A 22,772-nucleotide genomic window follows, 5' to 3' on the forward strand; every position below is an offset into this window, starting at 1 on the left:
TCTAGTTTCAGGCGTACACTGCTGCTGCCATCTAGCGGCCGGTGGGGAACTTAAAGTTAGCTGGGGACCGAGCGGTGGCCGGTGCGTAGGCTACTAGTATGGATGTCGATTTATGCTGTGTTGCGGTGGCGGAGCATTACAAATCCACCGCTCCCTTAGTGACCCTGACTCGTGCCGTCTGATGAGGCTCCAAAAGCCAAGCCGGCGTGGAATTTGGAGAGCTCGAGCACCCGCGATTAAGCAGAAATCGACACACATGGCTATATTAACATTGGCAATCAGGGTGAAACGGGATTAACATTTTTAATTTGTTGCTACGGGTTTTGCACTGCTTGTTACAGCTATAGTTCTCAATAATGAGTCATTCTAGTATACTGCAAATAAAAGTGATGCTAAGGACAGTTTAGGTAGGTACACCCACGTCGATGGAGGTGAATGGCTCGCACAATTTCGAATGATTTATATAGACCAGCATTTATAAACTCTTCTGCAAATTGCTGAGTCTGGGCCTGTCATTTTTGTTCATATAAAGGTGCAATGTTACGTATATCACACACAAAAATAATGGCAGTGTGAACTACGTATGCATCTAAAAAGTATTTCTTGTTGGGAGTGGGGAATGGGGATGCATATCGCATACTTACTTTTAATCATGCCCCCAACCTCGAACTTCTGTTGTCGCATTTGCCATTTTTAGCGGGTTTGCCACGTTTCGACTTTGCCTCATTAGAATGTAATTGCAACTGAACCCGTCCGTTCTTCGTGTTCGCGAAGGTACTGTCAATGTCATATATAGGTACTGCAGTAATAGGGACGGTACGGTATGGCTAGTCCGCTCCGCTCCCGAACATATGGAGCATTCGAGGCGGTATGACTCATCCGTTATGAAACGTGCCGTCGCTGACGCCGATCCCAGCCGGCCCAGACAGGATTAGGGCATCACCGTTCCATGCTTCTATCCTCAGGAAACTGAAATCCTTCTCCTCCATGCCGCAACCCCCCTCCGGGCTGGACAGGCAACTTTATCTCATGCGGGCTGCTTCCTTGGAGCGGCACCGCTGCTCCCGAGGGAGCGCACCCCGTAGCCGGGTGCAGTGAGTGCCTTGGGGCTGGGTGGCCTGTCTTCGGACGGGCTCAGCCCCGGCGACTCACTAGGGTGCCTGCCCAGACCAATGTCTCCCCCTAATTCCTATCATCCTTCCGGCTCTGCAATGGTCTTGTCGACCGAAAGGGCCTAACCCAACAAAACAAACAAACAAACAGGATTAGGGCGCACGCAGGGCAGCTCGCCGAGGCTCCCCGCCCCGCCCCTAAGGCAGCATGATCCGCCGAGCCGCCGCCCCAGTCCCCACCCCAGAAGACGCCCCAGTCCCAGTCCCCACCCCAGACGACGCCCCAGTCCCAGTCCCCAGTCCCCACCCCAGACGACGCCCCAGTCCCAGTCCCCAGTCCCCACCCCAGACGACGCCCCAGTCCCAGTCCCCAGTCCCCACCCCAGACGACGCCCCAGTCCCAGTCCCCAGTCCCCACCCCAGCCGACGCCCCAGTCCCAGTCCCCAGTCCCCACCCCAGCCGACGCCCCAGTCCCAGTCCCCAGTCCCCACCCCAGACGACGCCCCAGTCCCAGTCCCCAGTCCCCACCCCAGACGACGCCCCAGTCCCAGTCCCAGTCCCCACCCCAGACGACGCCCCAGTCCCAGTCCCCACCCCAGACGCCTGTCGCTGGTCCAGCCCTGCACCCCAGTCCCCAACCCACAGCCACCCTAGTCCCCACCCCAGTCATCACCCCAGCCTCCGCCCGCCGTGTGTTCGGCGTCTGTTTGCCCGCGCCGCCCCGGCCGAGTTCGGGCGGCCGCCGCGGGCAGTCCGTGTCAGCCGAGTCAACACCGGTGGGTCATTGAGGCGGCGGACGGCGCCCAATTCGGCGTCCCGATCCATAGCCCCCGGCGACGGCCGCCGCGGCCGGGCAACGCCGTGTTTGGGGCCATCGCCGGGACGATATATACCGAGTGGCCAGCCGGCTGACCGGGCCCGCACGGGGCATTGGGTCGGGCTAATGCGACCACCTCGGGCACTGCAACGGTCAGGTCTGGGTCGAGGCGGCGAGACTTTGTGTATCAACGTCCCCTCAGAAATTATCTGTATCGGACGGGCAGCTAAGCCAACGTAGAACAACAACGTCATGACCCATGTTTTGGATTTTACTCTGCGGTGAAAAATCATCAATGATTCGAGCACTTTATGGTTATTTCAATAGTTATTTTTTAAAGTGCAGTGTACTAGCTCAATTATTTTATGGAACTATAAGGTACGCAGTTCCTTTTTTCCTCACTAGTAGTCTATGTTTTGTTACAATTTTAGACACACATGAAATATTTTCCAAAATTATTTGTCAGTGTTCCAAAGCACCTCAAGGCCATCCTTGCATAATATATATGTTGCGGGCCAAGTGCGAAGGCTAGTCAATTCGCGAATGGCCTAGTCCAAGTGCGATAACGCACTTGGACTAGGCCGTTTGCGAATGGACTAGTCCATGTGCGTTATTGCAGTTGGCCTAGGCCGTTTGCGAATGGACGGGCGCTTATGCTCCCAGTCCAAGTGCGAAGTCAGGCCAAGTGCGAAATATCCAGCAAAGTGACGTCAACTTGGCAAGTCAACTTGGCATGTGCAAAGTCCCGTGTGAAATGATGCGTGCAAAGTATTGGTAACTCAACCGGAAAATGCTTACACAGTCATGCTGAGGTCGCCTCTTCTTTACCTCACCCCATCCAATTGCGTTCACCTCTTGGAAACATTGTCTGACGATGAATTTCATGAGCCTTGCAATGTCAATGTCATGTCAAGCCTTGCATGAGCATGGCAATTGTCTCAGGTAAAAAACGAGGTCACCAGAGGTCACCGAAAGTAAAATGTTACGGTTTTCATAACGAAAATTTCGCAGTAGTTCTTCTGCGAATGGACTTTTGATCCAGAAAAGATAGAGGAACAATTCTAATGCCATCGTTCTTAGCTCGTCAAGGCGCATATAATGATATATAATATGACCTCGAAAGGTCAAGTTGAAAAAATTGACCTCCGGTCAAGTTCATGACCTGACCAAAATGGGTCATGTTGCCTATCATTCGATCTGTATTGACGAGACAAACACGAACGATCTGCAACATGACCTATTTCGGTCAGGTCATGACCTTGACCCAAAGTCAAATTTTTAACTTGACCTTTCCAGGTCATATTATACACCATTCGATGCGCCTTGACGAGCTAAGAACGATAGCGTTTGAATCGATCCTCTATCTTCTCTGGATCAAATGTTATTCAAGAAAAAACTATCAGAAGTAAAAACGAACATTTTTTCTTCGGTGACCTCTGGTGACCTTGTTTTTGACCTGACCGAAAATGACACAAGTACCTACTTTCTTACTAGTTTGTACCGCTCTTTCGAATGCCGCCGCCGCCGTTTTCTCGTGATCTGTGAAAAACCACAGGGGGGTTGAAAGCAACCTGCAGTGCGCGTATTGTTAAATGCAATGCAACACAACAGTTTTTCGAAAACTCACCGCACCGCACTCACCACACACAAGCCGCACCGTCCCGGTACACCACACCAGAGCAGAATGAATCGAGCGCCACAAACTCGACCAAGGTCAGGTCGGGTCATCAGCGGGGAGCCCGGAGCACGGTACTAATGGTCTCCGCACACCACGCGACTCTCCGCTGTTCGAAGGTCACGGGGATATTTGACCTCCCCAGATCCAGATCGGTGGCCGAAGCCTGGCCAGCGGCAACACGTTGCTATAATTTCCGCGTTGTGCAGGGTTCAGCGGAAAGTCGCATCCCGAATGGACCAGGTGTGTGGAGACCTTAACCCAGAGTTGCGCCAGCTCGCAGATCTGCTCCGGAGAACAAACTAAACATATAGACGCAGTGACGTCGCCACGGATTTTCGACTAGGGGATCTGGTCGGACGGTCAGTCAAAGTAATCCCCACCAAATACTGAAAACTCCTCGGATTTAGACAATTTTATTTTGAGAATGCACCAAAATCGTTTTTATAAAATATTTTATTTTATTCTTGATCGATTTTCGTGGCCAAAAGTGTGTGTGTGTGTGGGGGGGGGGGGGAGGGGGGGGGGCGTCGGACCGGCATATTTTCAAGAATGTGTGTGGGGGGGGGGTCCGGACCCCTCCGACCCCCCACCCGTCGGCGACGCCCCTGCATCGACCAGCGGTCGATGCAGGGGAATTCATTCGGGAATTCACAGGGGAATTCATTCATTCGATTCATTCGGAATCGTACCCCAATCCGAGGATCCATGCTTCCGGCGGCTAAGTGCAACGCCACAAACCCGTCCGTTCGCAAACGGCCTAGGCCATTCGCGAATGGCCGGCCATTCGCAAACGGACTAGTCCGTTTGCAAACGGACCGCCATTCGCAAACGGCCTAGTCCATTCGCGAATGGACTAGTCCGTTCGCAAACGGACTAGCCTTCGCATTTGGCCCGTAACATATATATGTACAGTTCACACCGACGCCTACTTAGAAACCTAGTTACAGGAGTGGCCCGAATTTGAAGCTGGCCATCACGTCTACAGTGTCACATACAGCCCTACTTTCCTGATGACGGTCGGATTACATGGTCCGTGTGCTTAAATTATGGATAGGTCAGCTTTCCATGGCTGTAGTGACAGGGCCAGCCCGCCGTTCAGTCCCTGGCCCGCTAAATCCATCGTTGTCTACCCGGCAGGCACGGGCCTCGGACCCCCCGCCGGAGCTCCGAACCCGGAGCTCCAATGACGTCACAATGAGGCGACTATGGACCGGGCCTTCTGGGAGCACCGCCTCAAGCTGTGGACCGAACAGCGCTCCGTGCTGAAAAGGTGAGCTGCATGACGGTGGAGACATGACATTGACAGGACTGAGGACAGTACCGCGTGGCGCCGTGTTTAGTTGTCCCGTAATCTGGCCACTCTGGCTGCACACGCCAGTGACCTTGACCGCCCACCGCCGCCGGCTGTGTTGGTCGGCGCGGCTGGCAGCGCCCGGCGGCCGGCTGAGGTTGCAGCTGCAGTCGCCGCAGCACGGCGCCGCGTGGGTGGCGGCGCTACCGGTCCTCGGGGAGGGATGATCTCACCCACGGTACATAGAATACTAGGTAACACCGGTTTGTCCGCTCAACACAGGGCCAATGGTCACCACTTTCTTCAGCTGACGTCTGTGACCTTGAGCTGACCTAGGATGATAAACAGCTGACAATTTAGGCCATTTGGAGCTCACTTGACAGCTGAAGAGCGTGATTTAAAATATAAATATTTGTCAGGCACTGATAAAAGATATTATTCACCAGTCATTTTTTAAGCACATTCTGTCATAAATTAGTTGACTCCCTCTGGTCTTCCACACGGCAGAAAATGCAAGTGCCAATTCAGCCGTCTTGAAGTGAGCCAAACGCTTATGATACACATGATCGTTTCTCTCAAATCACAACGGAAACTGCGAGAAAACAAGAGAGAGTCGGACTCTACAAATGAATGAATTTGGAAGAAAAATAGCTGTAAATTTTCCTGTGGAAATGTTGACTTTGAAAACATTGGCCATCAACTTTAAAATTGCCCCCCAATATGAAAATGTGTGAATTGACAAAACAGGCAATCTTGCTGTTTTTGCCCAAGTTTGTTCATGATTGAGAGAGATTCGATGCGAAAATGCACTGATATATACTTTTGAAAGCGAGGTCTCGATCAGTGTATTAATTCTGATTTTTAACTTAACGCTAGTCCCACTTTTCCCTCCAAGAAAATATATTTGTCAATTTTTCAATAATCATATTATGCGTCATTGCTTTAAAAATAAAGAGAGTCGGACCGTAATTCTTTCAAAATGACTGATCGTGCTCAATATCTATCGGAATATATCAACAGATTGGCCAGACTCATTGGCTAAATATGTTTAAATTGCATTTTTCTTACTTTCTGCAGAATTTCCTGCAAAATTTTACTGTAGTTTAAGCTGCGTTTCCTGCAGATTGTGTTCACAGACCAATGGGAGACAAGTATTTCTTCATCAACAGGTTTATTCGCCATCAATTGGTCTAGCTGGTGTTTTTCGTATGCGCAGCTTATGTCACAGCTGCGTAAGAACACGTTCGCTTTAAATCATTATGGGTATTTCTTTTCGGAATATCAAAGGTCAATGTTGATGTGTTTCATAAGATTTGTGGTGGCGGGATTATCGTCATTAACTAATTACTTGATATCAGATTTTAATGGGGAGTGGTGTAATTCCCGCACGACTGTTGACTTTCATTGTAATTGCCTGAGCTGGTTCCTGGTCCGCCTCAGATAGCAGGATGGTGTGTCAAGTATTAAGTTGACAGGAAGGTGGGTACCCAGACACTGAAATTTCTGTGTAATTTGCGCCAAAAATTAGGTACCTATTTGTGCAAAATTTAAACCCTTTTTATATAAAGCACATGTGCACATCTACCGATCAAGGCTATATCAAGGCTATGGCGTCTGCCGCCATGCGCCGAATTCGGCGCATGCGAAGTTACCTACGCTGGACATGCGCTGAAATTTTCGGCGCAATCCCGCCACTATGCCGGACATGTTAGGCATAACGTGTATTATTTCCAGTCTAGTACAAAACAAAAATCAAACCTTACCTAACCCCATGTTGCATGTTCATATGAACTGTAGATCAGATATTTTTTGAAAAAATACATATCTTTCATCCTTTCAGCATACCTACAACCTACTAAACAGCCTTGGTATCAACCTAGCATTCATACTTTATCTGCACATACATATTGATATATGTGGTATGTTTTGTTCAGTAGGTTATATGTAGTAGGTCAGCCGTCAGGTGCCTACATGCTATCATTTGTCATGCTTTGATTTCAGATGGTGTCTTGTGAGGGCTTTGTGGCCCTCGTGCAAGGGTTAAGTGTTGATGCACATAATGCAATGTGTTTTTTCCATGGGCGCAGGAACCTCACGTAAAGTTTGGGGGGGGGCAGAGAACTTCAATGTCACTTTGTGGGAACCGTAATACCCCTATGAACAAATTCTTTGCAGTTTCGTGCTGATCTGACCTTGCCGAACCATTTCTTGCTCTTAGTTTTGAATTTAAATGAAAAATAAATATTTTACTTTAAAAATTAGCATAGCTGAAAAGTGGGGGCATGCCCCCCCGTCTCCGCTCCTACGCCTATGGTTTTTCTTAATGGTACAAATCATCCACATTCATATGTGAAGGGTAGGTAGCTACCTACAGAACCAAATCAATGCCTCAATTGCTCATTGTTTTCTTACAATAAGTCCCTCCTCTGCCAATCGCACTAAAGTATCTACTGTCACAATGCAGTGTGCGTCATGATTTCTCAACTCTATGCTTACAATATATTTCCATTTGTCAATCACATATTGTTTTTTTTTTTACAGGCTTTCCGGTTATGACTGAGGCCGGTATCTCACCTGTCCTGGCTACGCCAAATCACTGCGGATGCCGGATGCCGAGGACCGGAGAGCCAACTGCTTTGAGGCGTGCCGCGTGAGCTCTGTGGCGTGGCTCGAGTGACGGCTACGGCGCCGTCGACCTGGTTGAATAGCTGGGGCCTGGACGAGGGTGCCCTTAGTACGGTGGCCAATCGGTTACGTCCGAGGGGCGCTCGAACACGCTGCCGTCGCGTGGCTGCCGGCGGCCGCCCCCTCGCACGTGAATCTTCTGGAGCGAGGACTGCGAGAGGCGGCCGCATCATCACCTGTGTCCGCGCTCAACACCGTGCCACGCACTAATGGCGGAAGCCCGACTTTCTCCGATGGAGGAGAGAAGCTGGACGCTGGCTGCCAGGCTGCTGGGGAGGGCGCTGGCTCTGCCATCAGGGGACCCCCTGCGCGCGACCGCCAAGGCCTCGGCACCGGCGCGCCTGTCTTCGGTCCGAGGCTGGAGATTGCGAGGCCGCCAGGCCTGGGCGAGAGCGAGAATCCCACCGTGTCAACAGACGGCTGGCGTCACCTTCCGGTTGGACGTGTGCCCGATCCGGGCTGGGGCCACGGCGGCGGAAAGGGAAAGCGTGGCTACGCTGCACCTCGCGTTCCTGCCCCTGTGTGCTGTTCGGCTTTGGACGGACGGATCTGCGGAGGGCGGAGTCTTCAGGTGCTGGGCGGGAGCCGTGCTGGTCTGGCTGTATTTGTATTTGTATTTACATTTAAGAGCGATCCACATACAAAGTGCGTGGCGATTACTGCTCAGAATCCGTATCCGCGGCTGCTGATCTAATCATTCAAAACATTTGCACATTCACTCACGTCAAAACAAGGACAAGGCTGGACGAAGAGGCCGAGGAACTGCGGGCCCCGGCCGGAGAGCTGTGCTTTAGCTACCGCGCGGAGATGGTGGCGCTGGTGACCGGTCCGGAGACCCTACTCGGAAGAGACAGAGACCAGGACCTGCGTTCCGTACCTATCTGCTAACTGTGCGATGGTGCTGGTGTAGTGCAGCATTTTTGGATGGATAGCTACATTTCACGATTAAATAGCTGTTACGTTTCAGTGCAGGTGGCGTGACGAACAATGTGGTAGTTATCTGTTGGCCACTTCTGCGGCCGCTGCTATTTCCTACTCGAAGGCGGGCGCGCTGTTTGGCTGGGCCGCCAGGATGTTCCCATTATGTGTCGACGACAAAGCGAGTGTATTCGTGTTCTTTTAATGCACAGAGGTCTGTTGTATATTTGAAGTTTTATTTTAAGTTGACGATTGCGAAGGGCAGATTCATCTTCTCTCTTTCATTTGTGTTGCCACTTTATCGTTCATGTTTGTTATAAGTGTCCATGCGGCTTGGTTGTCATCTTTATTCCTGATGTATTTTATTTTACGAACATGCTGGTGATCAATGCAATACACTTTTGGTTAATAATGCTGCTTTAGCTCTGATCCTTTTTGGTATGTCTTGACTGTACTACTGCGATAGCGATTTTTCCTCACCAAAATATGCAGGCAACCAATGTAAATGCTGCCAAAAGTTTGTCATTACCTGATGTATCTAAAAAACATCGAGTTCCTGAACGTGGTCGTGTACTACGTAACCGGAAACTCAATAGGACGCAGAATTCTGTGAAGCAAAACTACAGAAGTGAGGCTGGCCACGCCAAAATCAAGTGAGATATGTCTAGCCTTTCTTCAGCCGCCAAGGGTTCGATAGACTATCCCCGGGTTCGGTGTCTCTCGAACTACGAAGATTTAACGTCGTCCGGCCAATCCTGGTTAAGGTCAACGGGGACTTAGCTGTGGTTATGGAACAGGATTGGCCGTCCGAGAGACTCCGAACCTGGGGTATGTTGCAGCACAGCTATGTCGACCGAGTGTCGTCGCAAGCTGCACCACTAGACGAGAACAAATAAAACCGTCCCGTCCTAGGCTGACTAGGCTTAGCTAGGTGGCAGCACAGTCGCGCCGGCAGGGGGCAGTGCCACAACCAGCCGACTGATATTTTCGTGTGACGTCAGAACCGGTGCCTCCCTGATCTCACCCCGCCTGTCTGCGCCCGAGCGGTGAGTGGGGCCGACCGGGGCACGCGACAGACGCCCGTTACCATGGCGACCAGCGGTCGATTGTGCACAATGACGTCGTGCCTGGGTGTTCCATTGTATAATGGCTGCCTGTTCCGTGGCTATAGCTCTGGCCGATTGAGACATCGGAGTGAGGACTGATGATTTTGTTTAATTCGGAAAATGCTAAGCGTTAGGTAGGTAACTGTGTCCATAGGTTGTGTATACCTAACTAGTGATCCGTGATCTGTTACATGCTTCAGTGTGTATGTAGGTATTGCTTGTTTGTTTTAAAGGGACCCTCCCACCTTCAAAAAAGTTTATGAATTGGCATGAAAGTGATGTCGCTCGGTTCAGAAAGAGCGAAAACGAATATCTACCAAATTTCACCGAAAAATATTCACCGGTTTTCAAGATATTAGACTTTTACTTTTGTTTACTTTTTGGGATCTCCGCTGTTTCTAGCGACTTTATTTTAGAAGTGCGGCGTTTGCGGCAGATGTTGCGCGCAAATAGCATATACCACCGCGTGCTACAAAACGTTTTAGTCAAACTTAATGACGGACGTTCGAAAGCCTGATGACGTCATCAGATTCCCGTAATGGTTAAGAGATAGGGACCAAGCTGGTCCCACCCTGCAAGTAAAGGGAAGAAATTTCTTGAATACCATAAAGCTGCGGGGGTTGCGACCAGGATAAATGGTGGTTTCTGAGCCTGGCCGCAAACTTGGCTATCTCAACTCAAAACTAATGTTAAGGTGGGAGGGTCCCTTTAAATGTGCCTACTGGGAGATTTATAGGTACCTATGCTTTCCGCCAGATAGGTACTGGGATGTAACTAAAACATGTAGGTAATTGTAAACTCAATAGCTCTTCATTTTGTTTGATTTGAATTCCCTTTCTTGACATATTTTGTCAGTAAAGCTACGACGGGAAGTGCGTAAAGCGAAGTTTTTGGTATTGAGCATGTCGTTCCTATGGAAGAAAAATTTATCATTTATTAAACGATTCGATGACTGCTGTCACTGAAGCCATAAAGTTGTAGCCTCATGCCAAATTTTTTGTTATGTGATGCAAATCCTATACCACCTACTTTGTGTTACAAATGCCGGGTCTTGGTGTTCTGAATTACCTATACAGCGCAGTCGGACTGGTGTGTGCCGCGCCTATTATATACGCCTATCATTTGTTAGAAAATAACTTTATCCATCTTCCTTGCATCTGTTTTTTACCTGGGCTGTGCCTATGTGTGTACGTGTATTCTGCGTCGATTATCGACCGTTCTGCCGCTGCCGGTGGCAGCAGTGCCGGGCCGTCCGGGCTCAGGGACAGCGACGTAAGGGCGACAGTTGCCTGGCAACGGAAAAGCACATAACGCCACCTCCGAGCTAGCTCACACGCGCACACACAGACACGCATACACGAACACTCAGCCACACAGCTACACTCCCGTACCAATACCCGAACTAGTAGGTACCCAACACCCAATACCCCTACCAATCCAATAGCCGCACCAATTCCCGAACAATACTCGTGCCAATGTCCATATCAATACCCGTACCAATACCCGTAATAATACTCTTCTCAATACGACCACCGGGTATGTATTAGTATCTAACTTCACTAGAGCCAGTACTACTGCCGGTACCAGTACCATGTACCTCCACTAGTACCAGTACCTACCACTTCCGACACCAGTACCTACCTCCGCATGTGCCAGTTCACACTCCGGGTACCAGTACCAGTACCACCATGAGTACCAGTACCGCTGCCGGTGCCACCTCCGGGTACGGCGGTCGCCGACGTCAGTCGCCTATAGTAACGGCCGCCAAATAGTGGTAAACAGCGCCCGGTGGTGGGCGGTGTCGTCGGCGGCAGTCGCGCCGCGGCCGCCGGGCGGGGCACAGACTTCCGACGGAGCGCCGACGTACCGACGGAGCGTCCGTGACGGAGGAGCGGGCTGTGCAGCAGCAGCCTGGTGGACCGACGGGGACGGCACGGAAACGGAGACGGAGACGGAAGACGGCGAGAGACGGGACGGAGTCGGGCGGACCGTGCCAGGTGGAGGGAGGAGTGAGCAGACGGGTGGCGGAGCGGCAGTGGACTAAGGGCGACGGAAGGCAGAGATAGTGCGCAAGGAGAAGAAGTCCTAAGATTGAGAAGAGTGAGCACGGAACGGGGTGGAAGGCTGATCAAAGAACGCGAGGGAGCTAACGAGTGGTTAGGAAGACGTTTCGCCGCATTGCTGCTGTGATAGCCTAGGGCGTGAGTGTGATTGTGAGCTTAGACAAATATCCTATCACGGAGGGAGCGGGGCAGCTAGACAGAGGACGGGTCAAGGTGACACTCGTAAGCAGCCAGTGGACGGGTCACGGCAGCATCCGCCCGTAACCGGTGGACGGACGGTGGGCGGCCGGTGGACGGTCAGCTGTCCCTGTGGACGCCCTCTCTGTGGACGACTGGTGGTTGTTCCTGTGGACACCGTCTCTGTGGACGACTGGTGGACGGCGCTGCAGTCCCTGTGGACCAGAACCGCTGCTCCGTGGCCAGCCTGTGAATCCGTCCTCGTCGTCCAGCGCCCTGCCGTCGGGCCCGTTACCGCCTCTCCGCCCTGTAGGCTGACGACGGATGAAGGAAGGTGTCGCCCGCCGCCTGGAATGCGTCCGTAGATGGAGACCCAGTTCAGCTCCCGGCTACCGTCGTTCAGGGAGGGAATGAATTTGCTCTTTGGGCAGAGGTAAGGATATCGCTGGAGGATGAGTGGTCATTTAGGCGGCAAAGTATTATGTCTGTCTTTAATATTTGTCCTGTGTAGGTATTATCTGTGCCTTGCATGTGTCTTATCGCTTTTCTTGTTCGACATGTGTTAACGTTTATCTCTTGCATGTATAAATAGAGTTGGGTCTTTAATCGATAGGCGACGACATTGGACCCAAGCAGATTAAAGCAACGCCATATGACTTATTTTGGTTGGTTAACCCGCGCCGTGCTGGGGGGGGGCGTTTTTACGCCCCCCCCTCAGGTTTTTCGCGAATATCTCAAAAACGGCGGCGCGCAGCGCCGCCGTTTTTGGTACACGTGTTCCTACATCATTTCCGCACATGTTGTGAAAATTTCAGACCTAGGCCGTTCAAGGTCAGGTCACCAGGTCACGTCAAGTGACCTTACCTCAGAAAAAGTTCAAAGGCTCGCTATAGCTACACCGACTGAACGATCACTTTGAAACTTTCAGCGATTGATATGAGTAACAGTATGTATAAAATGTATATCTCGGATTTTTGATATCTGTGACCTAAGGTCAGGTCAATTTTGCGACCTCTCCATTATAAGTCAATGGGAGAAAATTGAAATGCGCCTCTTTTGGACGAATATCGTTCAAAACGCTCTCAAACATCGGTTCATAGGTAAACATGACACACTGAATAGGAAAAATGCACCTGTGACCCCTCTGTGTGCCCCTGAGGTCATCTCAGGTCATGAACGGTCGCCAGCAGTTTTTTGGCTATAACTTTTGATAGAGACGTGCTAGAGCGGTGAAAACACGTCAGATGTGTTCAGCTCGACGATACGGATCGACTGATATGCAACATGACCCTTTTCGGTCAGGTCATGACCTTGACCTGAGGTCAAATTTTCAAAATGACCTTTCAAGGTCAACAAATAGTTCATTCGACGCGTCTCGACGAGAGGAACACGATGCTGGCAAAAGTAATGTCATGGCGCTTATGAGTCAAAAGTTATGGACGAAAAAACGTTTTTCGTAAAAACGGCTATTTTTAGAGTTTTTGCCCTCTGGAGGCTAAACCGTTGACCTGAGGTCAAATCTGAGAACATTACTCAGAAAGGTCTGTAAAAGGGCTATCGAATGCGCTTTTCCGCGGCGCTGTAGCTCTATCGGTTCCCGAGATAGCCGTTGGCAGTTTCCAAAATGTTGAAATAGTCAACATTTTACCTTTGGTGACCTCTGGTGACCTGACCTTTGACCTGACCCAAAAAATGACCGAAGTGTTTTCGTCCTTATTTTTGACGCTCTTTCGATTGCCGCTTACCGCGTGTCGCTACGTGGCCCAGGAGCCGAGTTAGACGGGGGGGCGTGAAAACGCCCCCCCCCCAGCACTCGGCGGAAAGTTCAGGCCACCAGCACGGCGCGGGTTAATGCGGAATGCCTGTCTGAAATGGTCGACAAGGTACGTACCTGATGAATGATTTATCTGCCAGATTTGGAACGTTCCACACGCACAATGTTCGCCAACTCACTGTTCCATCAACATAGGCGCCTGTCCCTTGTTTTGTCAATATCCACTCCCTCACTGCACTGGTGGTACAGTGAGTCCGTGGCGAATGTCACGCTTGAGTGGTCCAGATATCTAGCTCAAAATAGCCGTACTGGAGTGAGACTCCGCTTTACGAGTATCGTTGCATTATGATGGCTCTTTTCCCGACTGTTCCTGGAACAGAGGACAGGATTAAAAACCGTGAACTTGTCCATCTTTCAAACGCACAATTTTTATCAATAGAATCTAAGACAGAATCAAATAGACCAAGTTAAGGAACAACAATTTTTGGCAACATTTTTTTTCGAGACAGATTATCGCTATTTTCAGTGAATGTATTTTATTTATCAGCCTTCCGAGCCAGCCCCGTGTGTATAAGACCCTTCGTTCTCAGCCCTCCAGCTCGGCCTCAGCCCCCGCTGTGCCCCCGTGGTATATAGTGCGATGTTCGGTGGCGTTCCGTGACGGCCGGGCTGTTCTGTCACGGTGTGTGACGGCCAGGTCACGCCACGGTGCGTGTCCGACCCCCGTCTCTGGGACCGTCTCCCGGTCGGCGCCGCTCTAACCAAACCGCCACCGTGTGTCGTGCACTAACGGCCGCGGGCGGCGGCCGAGCCAGGCTCCGCGCCGACCGGTCAGCCGGCGACCTTGACATTTCGGCCAGTGGGAACGGCCGGCGACCGGCCCCATCGACCAGAACCGCGCTGAAAGCCTCGCGGCCCGAGTGGCTCTTTGTCAAACTATCAAGGCTGCGCTGATAGTTTTCACAAAGTGGCCAAGGCCCCATCTGGCTGTATCCAGGACGAGGCTATTGCTATTTCAAATTACGTCAACGCTGGGGGAGGCAAAAGGCTGAACAAAAGGCTCCAGCTCTTAACCCGCGCCCCGCTGGGGGGGGGGGCAGAATCTGCCCCCTCCCGTTTTTCGCCAATAACTTCTAAACGCGTTACGCCAGCAACGTCAAACTTTCAGTACTTTATCATACATCAATTTGACACGTCCCCTGAAAATTTGAGCGAAATCCGTCGGAAATTTTTTGAGAAATCGACGTTTTAGTGACGTCATGTTCGCCATTTTCGCCTCAAAAACGGCAAAATTTCAAACGCCGCTAACATCTTCATTTTTGAACGAATCAAGACGTAACAAAAAAGGTTACCTATACGTGATTCTACTTTGTCTATCAAATGGCTATCTCGGTTGTTTGAAAATTTTGGATTTTGGCCCAAATATTTTCAAAAAACTGACTTTTTTGGGAAAATTATTATAAAATCCAAAATTTTTAGTGTATCGAAAAAACCGGAATATATGTCAGAGAAGTGGTCTACATGTGGTATGTGCACCTACATACCAATTTTTAGAAGAATCGGTTCAAAAATGTGGGTGTTATTCAAAATTTTATGACGTCACGACACACAAAAATTTTGAAAAATTATTTTTTTTGGAAGTTCTAGACCTCGTACGGGAACAAAAATAGCACCAATCGATTCGCCGTGAAAAACTGCATCAGATAGACACCTTTTTAGGCCTTAACAACCAACTTCAAATTTTGACCTCACTTGACCTGACCTTGACCTGACCTCGACCTGAATTTCATCCAGAGGTGGCCCATATCACTTATTGAGTGTGCCTATTGAATTCTATGAGTAAAATGACCCATAAAACATGTGTCGCACATCCCCTTTTCTATACTTTGTTTTTGGTGACCTGACCTGACCTGACCTTGACCTTGACCTTTGAATGACATTGTATGCAACGAATATTGTCTTGGTAGTCTAAGAACACGTTTTGGGCAATCAGTCTCAGTCCATTCTTCGGCAACTACGGTGCAAGGCCGATACTGTAGAAACTTGCAATTTGTACCCTTGACCTGACCTTGACCTGACCTCTGACCTACTTGAGCAAAAAAATTTGGGCTCTTAAGATCCGCCTTGTTGAGAGCTTTCGATTGCCGTTTTCCCCGTCTTTCTACGACCATCGGTTCGGAAGTTAGACAGGGGGGCAGAATCTGCCCCCCCCCAGCAGGGCGCGTATGGCTGAATAGCCCAGCGGGGCGCGGGTTAAACGATTCCCATACGGTCGATTCTTTTTACACTCTTCTTTTAGCCTAGGCACCCTCGGACACATTTGGCGATTTGTAACTGACAGTTAGTCGTTGTCCCACCTGTCCCACAGGGACGCTCCTGTCCCAAAGGGAAGGCTCTAACGCCGCAGACTCAGACTCAGTCTCAATCTCTTTCACATCTCCCTTTTATTCTCTTATCCTACGGTCCTGAGATAGTTTGAATAGACCGAGATATCGTAACCTAATAAAACAAACAACTAAACTAGGTACAGTTGAGTTCGATGAACACGAGACGAATAGCTAGGTCGCCTGCTGTGTGAGCTAATCTATTTCCTCTATCTCTTCCGATAGTCATTGTAAGCACATATGCTATGGTGGCAATCATGTAAACTGATCGACTGTTGTCTGTACTGACATTCGGACGGTATAAGATTAGTGCGATGGCGCGAAGTGCCCGATAAGCGTATTTTGATGCCAGATACTTCGGCAGTATATGCTGTTGCGTCATCCGACATCTGTCTCTGGGTGCAAGTGTATAGCTGTCCACAACATGGCTGACCGATGTCCTTCTCTTTGCAGGCGTCCGCGAGTCTCATCCCACTTCATGGAGAAATATGAGAAGCTCGGCAAAATCGGCGAGGGCTCGTACGGCGCCGTCTACAAGTGCCGGAACACGGAGACAGGCCAGCTGGTCGCCATCAAAAAGTTCATGGAATCGGAGGAGGACCCGCTTATCAGAAAAATCGCCCTCAGAGAAATCCGAATGCTCAAAGTACGTAATTGAAAGGACGCATAATGAATTCCTATGACGCATCTGACTGAGACTCAGTTATGAATTACGTATCGTTTGTTATGTAACATCGCTATAACGTATAGTAAGAATGGCTTCATTTCTGTAAATACCTGACCCTGACCCTCAACAACCTCGCTTTGTTTCAGCAATTAAAACATCCAAATCTGGTGAATTTAATAGAAGTATTTCGACGGAAAAAGAAGCTGCACCTAGTATTCGAATTTTGTGATCACACTGTACTTAGCGAATTGGAAAAGCACCCCAAAGGGTAAGTGAAACACTGACGGTGCGGTCGCTCAGCTGTGGCATATCGTGAAATTCAACAGAGATGAATCGTCTGAAGCATTGCAGCGCATAAATATTGTACCATCTATAGCATAGCGAGTACCCGGTGGATTATCCATTTGAATGGTACGCTTTTGGGTCGGTAAGGGATTGGATCGGTAAGGACTGACCTAGTTATAAATCACCTTGTGGTTTAGAAGTTCATTATGCTTGTGCTTATGCATAGTTAAACAGCTGGGTGCAAGCTATCGCACTCAGCGGTCACTGCACGGGCTGCAATAGAGGAATATCTACCTAAACAATACCAGTGCCCTGAGTGGTTAAAGCTGTCCTGTTATGAAATTTTGGTCCATGTAAAATGCGGCGCCTTTAGAAGTTTTACTGAGCTCGCTATACGCCGTTAACACCTTTTTAGCTTGGACCTTTATAACCTGCTTGGCATCCAGGTAATGAGTAGGCTGCGTTTTATCGATCAGGATATACGTCAAATGTGCATTTCCACACGAACCGTGCGTCTCTCGGCTGAATGCAACATTTGTACAGTACACACACAGTCAAACACCGAGTGACTGCCGTCTGTAGACTGATTGGAATATATGTACACAGCACACACATAAGCACACGTCGAGTGGCAGTCGTCGTCTGCCGTTACTGGGAGCTCGTCAGGTCGGGCCGGGTCGCTCGTTATCTGTGTGTGTCACACTGTCACACGGGCCGCCATTGTGCCCTGAGGCGCCGACATGGCGTGACCCGCCCCGTGACCTCGTTTTTTGCCAATGCACGCCGCCGTGTGTGACGATGCCGACGCCATGGGCGGACGACTATTTCCGGATCTATAGACGATACCGGGTAACGAGGCCCATAGGAACACCGGGTGTCGCATTTTAGCACCGCCGAACAGCCTGTTACAGGACGGGTGGCAGCCAGTTTTGGCCTTGTTTTGTCGTAGGATGGCGGTGGAGCTCCTCGAATTTAGGAGTCTGAAAACTTTTAGTTTCATTATTTTGAAAACGGCGTCACCCATACATGGTATTTTTTGCTATCAGTGACGTTCAAACACCCATCCTCTCCCCTCCTCTCTCCCTCCCCCTCCCCTGTCTATCTCTCCGGTCCCTGGCCCCGTTTTTATCCGCGCTGTGTGTCCCACCGTCCCGCTCGCGTGCCGCCGCCTCTCGTGGGTTCCGGGCCGCGATGTCGCTCATCCTGTCTGCTCCGTAACATCGAGCCGCTCAGTACCTATATCCGACCTATCCGGCTGCACGAGACATGCACCAACTCACGAGGCAAACCTGTCACACAACGGCATAACTGTCGAGCTGTTATTAGTACAATATCGAATCCAAACTAAAAGTGTTCGCTAATTGTGTCACATTTAACAACCGTCCCGTGTCCCGTGTCGTTTAACCCGTGTACCTACTGATTTCCCCCCCATCCCCGCCCCCTTTCAGCGTGCCGGAGGAGCTGACGAAGCGGATCACGTGGCAGATGTTGCAGGCCATCAGCTACTGCCACGCCAATAACTGCATCCACCGGGACGTCAAACCCGAGAACCTGCTGCTCACCAAAAACCAGGTCCTCAAACTCTGCGACTTCGGCTTCGCCAGGAACATGAGTGAGTGCCCGTAGGAGTGGGTTAGTGCGATATGCAGAAGGAATTGTAATATCAGCATGCATTGACTATTGAGTTCATCTGTCGCTACAAATATTACGTCTACACAATCTACCGACTCTTTCTCATATCTCAGCTGCTCATAGGTATATTATAATGACATCTTAGCAGTTTCGTCTCACGCCGACTGCATATAATTTGTATCTACTCGTTTCCGTGACAACAGAGGTTTTTTCTTTCATCTGGCACGGTGCCGCAGATGGCTGGAATTTTATGATGCCACGGGATGAAAGAGATATTAGTCGCAGCCCGCTAAATATTCCATATAAATGCACTTCGAATACTTTCATTTCCGGTAGTGCCGTGGTCAGTCATGCTAGGCGTCTTATATGACAGACATTTCTGATGCTTCGTGGCTCTCAACATACTTTTTTAGATTATTTAGATTTTAGAGGCCACCTAACTTGAGCTGCATTAATGGGAGCAATGAACAGCAATCGCGCTGTTCTGTCTCTGGAAAGTCCCGAGAAATGTACGGCAACGCGTCCCTCTATGGCCCCCTCTGCCCCTCATTGTCCGTCTGTGACCCTCTCTGTCCCTGTCCCTGTGTGACCCTCTGTGTCCCTCGCTCAGGTCCCGGTGAGCCGTACACGGACTATGTGGCCACGCGCTGGTACCGGGCGCCCGAGCTGCTGGTGGGCGACACTCAGTACGGGCCGCCCGTGGACGTGTGGGCCGTGGGCTGTGTGTTCGCCGAGCTCGTCAAAGGAGACGCCCTCTGGCCGGGAAAGTCGGACGTCGACCAGCTCTACCTGATCCGGAAAACGCTTGGTGAGTTGAAACCTTAGCTCAGTCGCGTGATGTTCACGCAAATATCTGGTCAGTTTTAGTGGCATAAGTTGACACGTGACCCGGAAAGAATTGCGATGAACTGATATGATAGTTCCTGATTGCACCTAATTCGTACATGACTCTCGCCGGACCATTTTCAGGTGACCTGATCTCGCGGCACATGCAGGTGTTCAAGTCGAACGAGTTTTTCACGGGAGTCGTGCTGCCGGAGCCTCAGGAGCAGCAGAGCCTCGAGCAGAAGATGGGAAAGTCGCTCAACAACACCGGCATGGACTTCCTCAAGGTCAGAGTCGGCGCAGGATCAGGCTGTGGTGGCACTGGTCCAGTGGATCCAGGGTGAAAAACCATGTTGTTATATATTACCGAAAATAATGATATTAGCGTATACAAGCAAAAGCCTACAAATGCCGTATATTGACACATTTACCGGCGTGTAATGTGCCACTAGAAATACGGTTAGCAGTCGTGTTTCGGGCATTGCTAGTCAGACTTCGAAAATCCATACATCAAATATGACCATCCAACATCCAATAAGTGCAAAAAAGGACTATCCGCCAACAGACCGTCATATGGTTACTTGCAGTGTTGGCTATTGCACCGTTTATATCGCCCCACGGCCGCCCATTCGGACCTCATGCGGATTGGCGTCGGCCCGTTCGCGGCGCCGCGCTCAGATCAATGTCTCGACACCGGCGGCCATTATCGCGTTACGATGACGCACGAAGGTACACACGGCGGCACATTGAGGGAGGCGGCATCAGCTCACACAATGACAGTGCGGGTAGCTGCGTGTCAGCCCCATTCACCAGACGTGTTATACCTGCGCTGACCGCAGCGGCGGGACGTAAATGATGTCTTACCCGGGCCGGTATCGGCAAACTGTCTGGTTAAAAGTGACAAATGCCGACAGTTTTTCCCTATATTCACTCTAAAAAAGGATGCATTAGGCGTTGTTTGCTGAAAGGACATGGCCTTAGCTTTGCTCGGAACAGCTTGTTTTGTTTGTTTCTTTTAAGCTAAGACAAACAATCGACACAAAATTATGCTATTATTATTATGTACATTACAAAATTATGCGTTGAAAAGTCAGTTTTCAGTCTTTTAGCTGGCTTCACAACCCCGTAGCCTTTTACACCGAGCAGCCACTGCCTGCTGGACACTGCTGACGTCACAAGCTGGTCACTAATGACGTCACGTCGTCGTCAGTTAGCGATTCGTGCGGCGCCTGGGGAGTCCTGTTGGGCGGACATCGATTGTCTCTGCTGCCAAGGTCGCGGCGACTCCCCGGCCACCCTGCGAGTCCCTCCGACAGGACACTCTCGCCCTGCGAGTCCCTCCGACAGGACACTTTCGCCTAATTGTCCGAGTGTCCGAGTTTTCCTAAGAGCTGGTCTCACGCAGCCGAGCCGCTGGGGACGGCCGGAGCTGGTGCCAAGGTCGCTCGATTGGCCTTTCGTGACCAGTCTTCCAACACGGCGACAGCGCGTAATGAGCTCATTTGAATAGGCTCCCGAAATGGCGTGTCACGGGCTGGGGCTGTGTGGAGCTTCTGCAATCAACATATTGCTGGGGAGCTGGTGCGACATATAAGACTATCCTTCCTTGAAAAGATGACCTTCTGTTTGATAAAATATTCAGGCCGACAGCCGTCCGATATGGGAAGTTAGACTAACCCGCAGAGCACGGGAAGTTAGACTAACCCGCACAGCACGGGAAGTTAGACTAACCCGCACAGCACGGAAAGTTAGACTAACCCGCACTGCACGGGAAGTTAGACTTACCCGCACTGCATGGGGAGTTAGACTAACCCGCAGAGCACGGGAAGTTAGACTAACCCGCACTGCACGGGAAGTTAGACTAACCCACACAGCACTGGAAGAAAGACTAACCCGCAGAGCAAGGGAAGTTAGACTAACCCGCAGAGCACGGGAAGTTAGACTAACCTGCACTGCACGGGGAGTTAGACTAACCCGCACAGCACGGGGAAGCCGGCTCAACGCTACGCTAAGCGTTTGCGTTTCAACTTACGAATGGAGTGTAGAAGCACATTATAGATTTTTAGGTTAGTGGAAAGGGCCAGTGGCCACCCAGCTGTGTCTGCGCCTGCGGAGCCTGGTTGGTGGGCCGCTCGCTGCTCAGTGGTCCGATCCGCCGGCCGCACCTGTGTGTGGCGCGCCCAGCTGTGCCTGGAGACGGCGGTGGCCACAGTATTGACCGCGGCGCCGGCTCAGACCTGTGTGAACGTCACCACGGACTGGGCCCGGCTGACCGTCGATACAGGGGCACCGCAGGTGGGCCGTGAACGTTCAGCAGCGGCCCGTGAACGGTCAGCAGCGGCCCGTGAACGGTCAGCAGCGGCCCGTGAACGGTCAGCAGCGGCCCGTGAACGGTCAGCAGTGGCCTGGCAGTGTCCGCCGGTCCGGCTGACACGGGCTGCTGTACACACGGTGTGTGTGGTCACCAGGGAAGGGCTTTGGGATGCAGCGAAAGGTTAAATATAAAGGGTTCGAAAGACACCGATGAGCCCGAAGCTTATGCCGGACATTAAAAATGTTTATTATTTTTTTTTATATAAATTTAGTCCGAACCTTTTGATGGGAAGGATTCACAAGGACATAGCCACCGCTAAGCGAAGCTTGTTGCGATGACCCTGCCCTCTACCCTCCGATCGCGTAATTCCGATTCTATGGCAGAATTTAGAGTCCAAAGTTTAACGTGCGCACAAAGCCGCGCACGGCCGGTCCCCTCGCTGACTTCGCCTGGCTACGGCCTGCCACCAACCGCAACCATACCTGTCAGGAGGCCCATAAATTTCGAGCGCCCGTCGCGCTTCGAACCCGGACTGTCATAACCGGGAACGCGTGCTCTCACCACGCGGAGTCCAACGCTCTAACCAACTGAGCTACAGGACCGGCCTACAGGATTATGAAACTATTCATAACATTTAATGCATTCAGCTGTCAGCTAATGCCGTACGATGCTCAAAGTGCGAGTGTAACGTCCCTTGTTTCTTTTTTCACAGAAATGTTTGGAGAAGGACCCGGCGAAGCGCCTGACGTGCCAACAGCTGCTCCAGCACCCGTACTTCGACAGCTTCAACTTCAAACTTCCCCAGGCTGAGGTGGAGGAGTTTGAACGGATGAAACGAGTGAGTTCTGTAAGTTATTGACCGGCCACTCGGCCGCTCTGCTCTAGTCCAGAGCTCAGTGTTTGCTGACATGGACGCATCGGTAATTAGTTAGGCGGTTGCCCGTGTTCATGCGTGGTTAATGGCTTATCTTCTCAACCGTCCCGTCCCGTATTCGTGGGGCGCCGATTTTCAGACGCATTGGATCCGACCACGCGAGAGTGGA

The 22,772-nt window shown here is 50.8% G+C and overlaps 1 protein-coding gene and 1 long non-coding RNA gene across 12 annotated transcripts in view; both read left to right on the forward strand.

The window, feature by feature from the left end:
- The window catches only part of LOC122386632 (cyclin-dependent kinase-like 4), a 35,137-nt gene that overhangs the window by 3,799 nt on the left and 8,566 nt on the right, over positions 1–22,772 (forward strand). For 3 of the 11 annotated variants that reach the window (XM_043376003.1, XM_043376002.1, XM_043376001.1), the window contains exons 2-8: positions 4,746–4,878; positions 16,460–16,652; positions 16,820–16,941; positions 18,407–18,570; positions 19,201–19,398; positions 19,560–19,702; positions 22,442–22,576. In XM_043376003.1, the coding sequence (XP_043231938.1) occupies positions 4,814–4,878; positions 16,460–16,652; positions 16,820–16,941; positions 18,407–18,570; positions 19,201–19,398; positions 19,560–19,702; positions 22,442–22,576 (1,020 nt within the window). In that variant the 5' untranslated portion in view covers positions 4,746–4,813. Of the gene's footprint in view, positions 1–4,745; positions 4,879–5,083; positions 5,124–9,517; positions 9,549–9,635; positions 9,743–11,425; positions 12,282–16,459; positions 16,653–16,819; positions 16,942–18,406; positions 18,571–19,200; positions 19,399–19,559; positions 19,703–22,441; positions 22,577–22,772 lie in introns of those variants that run through there. The other 8 variants (XM_043376007.1, XM_043376006.1, XM_043376005.1 and 5 more) reach the window with 6 other exon arrangements.
- LOC122386634 lies at positions 5,954–8,914 on the forward strand. Its single transcript, XR_006257417.1, has 2 exons — positions 5,954–6,378; positions 7,441–8,914. It is a non-coding gene; the product is annotated as an uncharacterized LOC122386634 (long non-coding RNA).

This window comes from Amphibalanus amphitrite, unplaced genomic scaffold (assembly GCF_019059575.1).
Source record: "Amphibalanus amphitrite isolate SeventyFive unplaced genomic scaffold, NRLGWU_Aamphi_draft 000258F_arrow, whole genome shotgun sequence".
Lineage (NCBI taxonomy): Eukaryota > Metazoa > Arthropoda > Thecostraca > Balanomorpha > Balanidae > Amphibalanus > Amphibalanus amphitrite.